Raw genomic sequence first — 9,817 nt, 5'->3', positions numbered from 1 at the left:
GGCCAATCCCCCGGCCACAGCAAGATGAGGCCTCCTTTCTCAGTTGGACAAGATGCTCCTGCACAGAAATCCCACAGAAGGACTTGATACCCCCTGGGCCACTGATATCTGCCGCATGCACACCTTGCCAGACGCCCCAGGAGCCTCCTCTCAGCCCCTCCCCCTTGTTCCGTCCTCACTAGGGTTAAGAGGCAGCTGCTCCCCCACCGTCCACGTTTCAGTGATCCCACTAGGCCAGGGGATGCCCCTCCCACAATGAGGCAGAGAGACGGGGAGCCGTGCCCCCTGAGGCCAGGCCTTTTCCTCTTGGCTCAGGCCACCCACACAGGAAGCCCTGGATTAGCTGGGGATGTCACAGCCCCGTTGTGTGGCCACTTCAGGGGAGCAGAGAGAAGCCCCCTAAAGACAAGGGCTGTCTCCAGGCTCCATTCTAGAAATCTAGTTAGGGGTCCAGAGGGCTGACAGGCACAAAAGCAACCCCCCTCCTTATATGTTTCAGGGACACAGATGGTGATGGAATGCCCCAGGAGGCCCCTCTCCAAGGGGCCTTGGAGTAGGGGTGACGACAGGGGTCCCTGGGGATTTGTGGGAGTTATGTGATCCAGGAGCCGTCTGAAGGAGTCCGTGTGGGTCTGGAGGGAAGCTGTGGTTGGCCACCTGTGGATCCTGAGACCTCCCACATCCGCCTTCCTCTGAGGGCGCCTCTCTGTGGAGCAGCGCAGATGCAGCGCTCACTCAGAGAGCATCTCCCAACAGAACTCTCTTTATTCACAATTTACACACAAGGCCCCAGGTGCTGCTCCCACCCGCCTGGCAGTCCCGCCCTCCCCTCACTACATAGTAGAACTGCCAGGACTAGCACTGGGATGAGGGGCGCGGGGTTGGCCTGGAGGGAGCCTGCTGCTCCTACTGGCTGCAGTGCCGCTTCCTCCTCCTCCCCGTGACAAACGGGTCGCACCTTCTCTTTTGTGGCTGTGAGGGGCGAACCAGCCCCAGAGCCAAGGCTGGCCTCCCAGAGACCCCGAGGTTGGCCCCTGGGAGGGGTGTCTTCTCAGCAGGGGCTGGGCCTCCACGTACAGGGCGCTTCCAAGACTTGGCTGCTGGAGGCGGAGCAGGGCTGAGGCCTAATCTCTGAGGGGATGGGGCCTGGGGGGCTCCACAGGCCCCCTGGCCTGCAGGGCAGAGAAGGCCTGAGGCAGGGGCAGGACTCTGAGAGAGCCGCCAGGGCAGCAGGCTGTGCTGAGAGGCCAGGAGGAAGGCCAGGCTGGGCAGGTCATCCTCGTCCTCGCTGGACCCGTCCGCCGGCCCGTGCTTCTCCCTGGCAGGAGAGGCCTCCCCGAGAATGGAGGCATCCCTGGGTCCCAGTCTAGGGGGAGTGCACCTTGGAGCCTGGTGGGGAGAGGGGGGCCGTCCAGCCCAGAGTGGAGGGGACTCCTGACGTCCTGGAGAGAGAGCCAAGGCTTCAGGCCTGGACAGGTCGGTGTTTGCTTGGCCATGCCTTTGAGGGTCGTCACAGTCAGTCTCTGGCGGGCAGGCTTCATCACTGACCCCCAGCTGGGGGCCGTGGTCATGTGCACCTTGGCCGGCCTCAGACTCAGGACTGGAATCCAGTGAGGGTGCGCTGTGACTCGGGGGTGCCGGCACACTCCCCTCCTCCTCCAAGACCAGGAGTCGCTTCTGTACCAGCTGGGAGGAGGGGGGTGGGCAGTGTGAGAGGAGGAGCAGCGGGCAGTGGGACAACGGCATTGGTGGGGAGGAGAGAACGTGGCGACCCTGTGACTCGGTCTCAGAGACAGACATGTGGCCCTCCTGCTGTCCTCCTGCACTGGGTTCCCAGCTTCAGTCCTTCCCTCCCGGCCCAGGCTCCCTGTCCTCCCCCTCCTCTCCTCCTGCACAGCACACACCCCGGAGCTAGTCCTCCCAGTGCTGGGCCCACAGGCAGCGGAGGGCAGGCAGTCACTGCTCCCACTCTGGGGCCCCTCCCCTCCCGGGCTCACCTGCTCAGGAGTGAGTCCTTCCTCCTGCTCCAGCTCCTCAGCCAGGGCCAAGGGATCCAGCTGTGGTTCTGGGGAAAGCAATTCCGCCAGGAATCGGGGGTGGAGGACCGCCTCCACCTGGAACAGAACCGAGAGGCTGTGAGCGTCCTGGGCGGGGAGTGACTGTGAGCCAAGGGGACCTGGAGGAGCTTGAAAAGCAAAGCTGCACCCCACCCCCTCCACAAGGCGGGTGTTTTAAACCATCATGATCACCGGCTACACACAGACGCGCGCACACACACAGCTCAGGAACAAGGAACACAGCTTAATCCCAATGGACTGGACAGAACCCAGATCCTGGGTGCTGAGAGAGCCACTTCCTAGAATCTTCTAGACCCCAGAGCTCCGAGGCAGCCCACCTTGGTGATGAAGTCTTCCTGGGAACACAGCTTGTCAATGTAGCTCAGGAGACCGGGGTCCGGGTAGGTCCCGCCCTCTTCCTGCTGCGGCTCGTTTCCGTCCTCTTTCCATCCTCCAGCCGGCTCCCTTACGGCCGAGCGGGCCGGCCCCACCATCCCCTCCATGATGTCCATGTACTCTCTCACGGCCTCAGAGGGGATCTCCTTGGGTGCCCTGCTCTCCAGGCGCCGCAGAGGTCTGTGTGGCTGCGGGCGGGCAGGCTGGGCCCTGGGGCCGGCCTTCCTGGGCACGCAGGCTGAGGCCGAGCGGGAAGGAGGGGAGGAGTGTGAGGGGCTCAAGCTTCCACCCCCGAGCCCCCAGCGCACTGGTGAGGGAGTGTCTGCGGGACATTAATGGGGGTGCAGGCTGGGGCAGGACCACCTGGAGCCACGTGTGCGTGGGAGGGAGGAGTGTGAGGGGCATCTAGGAGGGTCGCATGTGAGGACGGTGGAACCTCCGACTCTCCAGGGGTCTCCCCACCCAGCCCACTTCCCAGGCAGACACGTGGCCCTCGTGCTGTCCTCCTGAGCCACATCCCAGCTTTGGGTCCCTCTCAGGATCCCAAACATAAAGTTGGGTCCCTTCACAGGGAGGTGGGAGAGTAACTATGAATCGGACCGGGTCAATACCCCATCGTGACGAGGGGGCTGAGCCCCCAGGCTCCCGGTGGCTGTTCTGGTTGAAAGCCCAATGTCCCCCTTGAAGGAAAAGGACTGACATGGGAGAGGGGCCTTCCCTAGGCCTGGGTGGCCATTGGCTCCTGTGGGAATGAGGTGCTGTACCTGGCTGCGGGCCCACCTCTGGGGCAGGGGGCCCCCGAGGATCAGGCCTCGGTGGGGCTGGAGGAGGCACACCGTGCACCCCCTTCATCCACTGCAGCTTCTGAATCTGCATCTCCTCCTCCACCTCAAACTCCATGAACCTGGGGGGGGAGGGAGGCACAGGCCTCGCTGAGGAGGAGGCCTGGGCTGGGGCCGAGCAAAGGCAGCAGCTGACTGAGAGACTGGGGAGAGGAAGTGTGTTAGCGGGGGGCGGCCATGGCCCTGGCCACTGAGGAGGCAGCAGGCTGGCTGGGGGGACACACGCCCCTGCACAGCCTCTATGGCTGGGTTTGACCCCCTGGGCTCGCAGATTTACCCCACCCTGTCTGGAGACCTTCATGTCAAGGCAAGGGCAGGTCAAGAGGAGGGAGGGTGGAGCTCCCAGGGGAGGTAGGACAGAAGAACCCAAACTCCCAAGGTGAGGGAGAAGCTTCTGGACGGGAGTAGGGGTCTTTGGGCTTCAGGGATCCTGTGCTGGCTGACACCCCTCCTTTCAGCATCCTCTCTGATGAGCATCTCCACAGCCAGAACCTGCCCTGTGGTCCAGCCCTCACCCCCGTGCAGCCCTCGGGCCCCAGGACCCTGACTCACTTTCCCGCCATCTCGTAGAAGATCATCCGGTCAAAGTTGCTCTTGCGCTGCCATTCCTGCACGGCCCGCCACAGTCCCTCCTCTAGCGTCATGGCGGGCTTCAGGCGGGCCAGGGACCGAAGCACTGGGCTGTAAGCCCTAGGGGTCAGTCACAGTCTCCAGCCTGGCCTCCACCCGTCCTGACCCCCCGCACTGTGGACACGTCCCACCCAGTTCGACGAGTGCCGGCAGGGTGACAGGCAGGTGTCTGGAAGTGCAAAGACAAGCCTTCCTCCTGGTGTCACTGCCTCACACTCACACCAGCCCACGGCCCTGCCTCAGGCTGACCTTCCACTCGCACCCTGTGGCCGGGGCATCGTGGCTGTGGGGCTCTTTTCCTTTCAATGTTGCCTTTCGTAATGATAATCGCTGCCATTAATGAGGCATAGCATGTGCCAGGCGATCCGCTAACACTTCATAGATCAGCCCAGGAATCTCCACGGTCCTCTGATTTAAGTAGAATTGTCCCCTTTTTATGAGGGACCTGAGAGTGGGATGGAAGTGCCCCCCAGGCTCACAACTCCAGCAGGAAGGAGCCCGCGCCCTCGCCACTACTGAGCTCCACCTCTGCCCTCCTGAGAATTCCTGTTCTAACTGGAATTCCCCAGAACAACGAGGGTGGGACTTCCATAAGCTCTCTCCTGGGCCTGCACATCTTCTGCCTCCTCTGACGTAACATCCTTGGCCATCCTGCGCTAAGTCCTGTGTTGAAAGGAGACAGGACCACAGGAGAGCAGGCATCCAAACCATGCCTCCTCTCCTTACTCCAGGAGGAGCCTCTCTGACTGCGTCTTCTGAAAATGTGATCATGGTAATTATGGAAGAGATGGGCTGGCTGGACTCGGGAGGGGATGGGGGGCAGTTGAGATAAGGCACCTGAGAGGATGTCATAAACCGGAAGTGTGACGCACATTACCAAGCATGAGTCTTCTCAGAGCATGGCACCACCCTCACACTTTCCTTCTAGTACCCCTAGGATAACTAACCCATGGTTCCTCCCAAGCCCCTCTCCCTGTGAAAGCTCCAGACGAGCTCGTCCCAGGGAGTGTGCTCACATGAGGAAGCAGGAAAGAGCTTCTGTATCAGGACTCTGAGGAAGGTGCCTCCAGGCCAGGGACTTGAAGTGCTGCCAGCGTCGGAAGTTCTCATAAACACTCTTGGCGTTACAGGAGTCACCCAGTGAGGCCTTGGATGGGGTGGTGGCCAGGCCGCCCTCCCTGGAAGCCCCATGGGGCTGTGGCCCAGCGTTCACTGGAGTGAAGATGGAGGCCAGCTGGGCAGCTGGTGGTGGAGCTTGAGGAGGAAGGCCTGGGGACCAGCCTCCCTTGCCAGCAGGGGTGGCCCCAACAGCTGGGGTGGGCATAGTGGTCTCCACCATAGAGGCTGCCAAGAATAGGGGTGCAGAGTAGGCAGCATTCCCACAGAGGGCCCCTGCAGCACTCCAGTTGAGGGGGGCCTGGGTAAGGACAAAGTTCTGTGTCTGGGGGGGCTCCTCTGGCCTTCCTTCTGACCTGACTTGGACAATGACGTTGCAAGCCCCAGTCCCACCTGGGCTGTGGCCACTGGCAGCCACCAAAGGTGTCCTGGGGAAAGCCGGCAGCACCAGGGGGCTGTCAGGAGGGAATGATGGGGTCATGAGGGGTGGTGGGTGCTGCTGCCAGGGTGGTCGGTGTGGGGGACCAGGAGTGGGTGGAGGAAAGGGCAGTGCCGAGAAAGGAGACATGGAGGCACCAGGGTTCACAGTCACATCCGGTCCCAGCGCTGGAGATGCTGTTGAGACAAAGGAAAGTGGTGAACTGAGTGGAGAATCAGGAACCAGGAACGAGTCTGCTCCGGGCCCCCTTTAGTCATTGGGGGATCAGAGTGACGAATCCCAACAGGTGAGGCCATGTCAATGGGGGAAACTGTGCACTTTGCAAATGTCCTTGAGTGATTTCCATGCTCTGACCTCCAGTTGAGAATTATGCCACGGGAAAACTTGCACCCTGTTCATCAAGGTCCCTGACCCCTGTCTGCTGAGAAGTCCTGGCAAGCGCTGACTGCAGAGCCTCCCTGAGGACTTCCCTGGCACCTGACCCTGCAGCCCGGCTCATAGGCTGTATCTCAAGATACTGAACTGGGTGGACACCTGCTCTGTGGGAAACGCCCCTCCGCAGGCTCACTAGCAGGTGGGCCTTCTCCAAGGTAAGTTCTAGGCCCCCAAAGCACCTCTGTGAACAGCCGGCATCTAACACATTAGGGCCCCATCTCCTCCTCAGTCTTCCCTTTCCTGATACTCAGTGTAAATCCCTCTCTTTCCTTCCTGGCCTAACACAACAAATCATTGGAAAAAGATCTCTCCTTAAGAAAGCACCCTAGGACCCCTGATATAAGCCCAGCATGCGTGTGCAACTCAGAACCCCCCACAGCAAACACCTTACATGGCCAGGTTCTGTCCCCTGTCCCCAGTGCCAGAGTCGCTGCCACACTTGGGAAGCTCTGTTCCCCGGAGAGGGTTCCATAACATGTGGGTTGTCCCTGAGGTTCTGTCATTTCTTAGCCAGTGATGGCTGCAGAGGATTAGAAAAGGGCCAAGAAACAGAGGGCAGTGGGGCTGTCAGGGGAGGTTCCAGAGAGTTCCAGAGCTGTCGGTCATGTTAGTTTGCTTGTAGGAGTGCAGACCGTGTGTGGTCTTTCCCCTTCCAGCTCCCGACAACGGAAAGTGAAGAGGCACTAAGAGGCAGGCATGCGCCAGGTGGGACAGAGTCATCTGGAACACATCCGTGTTCATGAGGAACTCGTGCAGAGCCTAGCCCAGCAGAACAAGGTACACACATGAGCACCTAAGGGATCAGGACAAGTGTCCTAGGACATTTAATAATAACACAGAAGATTGTCTTCCTGCTTCTGGGCTACTCTCCTTCCCCCCTCTAAAAAGGAATCAGTCTTCAGAAATGGTCCACGGGAAAACCAACCACACTCCACACCTGTTCTCTGTCCATGAAGTAGTGACGTGGAATATGAGCAAACCTTCATCTCGAGGGTAAAATGCAAGGCTGAGGGTACACGTCAGACACTGGACAAGATGAAGTAGATCTGCAGAACTGAGTTTCCACGAAAGGGAGAACAACTCAGAACAACTCAGGAACCCGAGGCCTCTCTTGGTTGGAGCCACCCGGCTGCCCTGCCCCTGTCAAATCTAAGACAACAGCTACCTGGACTGAGGAGAAGGGAGCTCTAGGCTGGAAGGGGTGGAGGAGCTCTGGGCTGCAGCAGTTAGAGTAACTTCCAGCCTAGCTCTTGGAAAGGACATGTCATTGCAGACTTGACCACAGACAGCCCCACTGAACAATATTCTGGCTAAGACCATCCCTCCCTACACCCCCATAGATCTAGTATGCTCAGTTCAAAGCCCTTAGAAAGACATCGTGGGGCAAGCTCCAGGTGCCTGAGGAACATGACCCAGGGCTAGGCTTTCCCCGTGACCTCCCCTGTGCCACTGCCATGACATAATTCCACCTTTCCCTACACACACACATGTCAAACTGGCTTGTATTCTCTCCATAAAGAATCAATGTGCCTGCTGCCATCCTTTCTCCACACCCAGGGCACTTCCCCTGAGCTGTCTTGATTCTCCTCTAAGGAGCTCTCCTCCCCAGCGCTGCCTCAGGTTTCCATCTACTCCCAGCATCCCAGGGGAGATATCTTCAGGGGTCCAGTGCTCTCTCCTTTACTTCAGGTCAACCTACATGCCCCTAGTGAAGTGTCACATGTGAATCTCAAGGATTTGAGGGGTGGCAGGGACTCTGAAACACACGCACCCAACCTACTTGCTTACCTTCTTCTGAAGCCATCCTGCAGAACTGGGCACTGATCGCCACTGCCTGGCAACCTCTACAATGAGAAAAGTCAAGTTCCGGACCCAGAGAGTGATCTGCTCTAGCAGATGCTCAGGATTCAAGTAAAGGAGAGAAAAGTTTGAATCTAAACAGGAGTAGAATGTAGGACTCAAGACATTCTGCAGTGGGGGAGGGGCAGCGGGGGGTGGGCCTGGGTGGGGGTAGGGAGGCATTCCATGAAGGGCTCTGGCAGGTAGGCAAGAACCAGAAGTTCCTTTCAAATTATACAGTGGCAACACAATTGGTGTGTGCCTCTTTAGGCAATTTATACATTATTTTTCAGATTCACAGCACAGACGTTTTACTTGATGTTCCCTTTACTCCAATTCTTTATCCATCAACCTAGTTTTGTGCCCCTCAACCCACTCTGCTTCCTACCTGGTTCTTGACTTCAACAGAGGCTACACTTTCTGAACAAAATGCAGAATATAGTCTGATAAACACATGAATACTTATGGCCACATGGAACCCAGTGTTTGGATTAGGATTGTCTCGGTAGATCCAGCGTGTTCGGTTGCTGTATGCACACCATTCTTTAAAAGCAGTCCTTATGTCCCCGGCTACTGTCCAGCGCTGTAAGCTTTGCAGACTCCAGCAGGACCAGCTGTACTAACAATCCCTTTGCAGGAAAGCCCCATCCAAGAATGGTTCTACCAAAAGAGTGTAACATATTAAGCTATTATTAGTTACTCACCACTATAAAAAGGAGAACTTGGAGTAAAGAGACTGAAGTGTGCATCTTGGCTCCACCACAAAACACAATTACACACACACACACACACAATTTGCAGGCTCTCTGGATTGTGTGGAAAGTGGAAGAGCCATCATAGAGCACTCAGTGTCGAGGTTCAGTGGGGGCAAGGACAGAAGTAAGGGACAGGAAGGCAGAGAATCTTCTTCTCCTTCCCTGTGTCAAAGGGACTTCACATCCTAGAGCCCTGTTTTCGTAGGTGTTAAAAATCCATTACTCATGAAATGAGTACCTTGAGACAAAGCCAGGATTCTACCCAGCAATGTCCAATCCCCATTCACTCACTTTCATCTAAGTCCTAGATCACCAATCTGAGCCTGGAAGCCCTGCTCATCTTCTGGCAAATTTCTGTCTGCCTCACATACCCTTGCTCTTTGGAATGCAGACTCACCATTGCTTGTGGTCCCATCTGCATGGGAATCACAGTAGCACCCCTTAAAAATATACGTTTGATTCTTTTTTTTTCATATTGTGAATCAATGTCAGTTTTCAGTATCAAAATGAAATGAAAGAGTATTCATGTTTTGTGTTGTGAGAAGAGATGATTGTTAGGAAATTCATCAAGGGAGATGAGGGGTGAAAACTTCAGAGGATTGCAACTAAATCTCTTGGGAGACAAGGTTCACTCCTTGCTGTAGCAGCAGTAGAGTCCCTACTGTGGTAGGGTGTTGGAGAAGAGAAGAGAGGTTTAGAAGGACTGTTCCACACTGTGAACATTCACTGAAAGACTCTTTTTGGTGCTTAAGAAGTTTCTTGCTCCTTGCAAGGATAAATTGACTCAAAAGAAGATGAGAAGCTGAGGTGAGAGTAATTCAGGCAAAGTCATGGTGAACTTTATTTCAAAAAACTCCTGTTGGAGAATGAAAAAATAAAGAACTTGGAGATGTTTCTCAGGACTTGAGCATTTATCATGGGAAACTGTAAATGATTTTCAACCAATAACTTCATACTAGATGGATGGTGAGACAAAATGTTTTACTCAGGCACTCAAGAAAGGCAGCTTCCTTGTTGCTTCCTCCCCTTGTCCAGCCAGTCAACCAATTATTTACAAGATTCTCACTCTTGGCTTTGATATAGGATTTAAAAGAGTCTTCTCAGGGCCAGCAATAAAAAATTGCACTGTGGAAAAATTATCTGGTCCCAATTCTGCAATCATTTTTGTACTACATCAAAATCCTAGAGCCCAGAATCAGATATAATTAAATTAGTCCAAATGTAATTTAGGAAGACCAGCCACAGAAGGGGGTAGCTAAAAGTCCTTTTGTTACTAAACACAAACACAGGTTCGTTTACCCACTGCAC

At 56.1% G+C, this 9,817-nt stretch overlaps 1 protein-coding gene across 1 annotated transcript; it reads right to left on the bottom strand.

The window, feature by feature from the left end:
• Positions 1 to 808: 808 nt before the first annotated feature.
• On the bottom strand, positions 809 to 7,719 carry NUTM2F (NUT family member 2F). The gene is made up of 7 exons (XM_087444230.1): positions 7,704 to 7,719; positions 4,942 to 5,656; positions 3,848 to 3,976; positions 3,218 to 3,357; positions 2,396 to 2,691; positions 1,998 to 2,114; positions 809 to 1,686 (listed from the first exon to the last, which is right to left on the bottom strand). The coding sequence occupies exons 1-7, from the start codon at positions 7,717 to 7,719 to the stop codon at positions 907 to 909; spliced, it is 2,193 nt and encodes a 730-aa protein (XP_087300356.1). The 3' UTR covers positions 809 to 906.
• Positions 7,720 to 9,817: the final 2,098 nt, after the last annotated feature.

Source organism: Ceratotherium simum, chromosome 20 (assembly GCF_057802395.1).
Source record: "Ceratotherium simum simum isolate JZ-2026a chromosome 20, ASM5780239v1, whole genome shotgun sequence".
In the NCBI taxonomy this organism is placed as follows: Eukaryota; Metazoa; Chordata; class Mammalia; order Perissodactyla; family Rhinocerotidae; genus Ceratotherium; species Ceratotherium simum.
The sequence above is the reverse complement of the archived record's forward strand: the minus strand, read 5'-3'. Positions and strand labels throughout refer to the sequence as shown.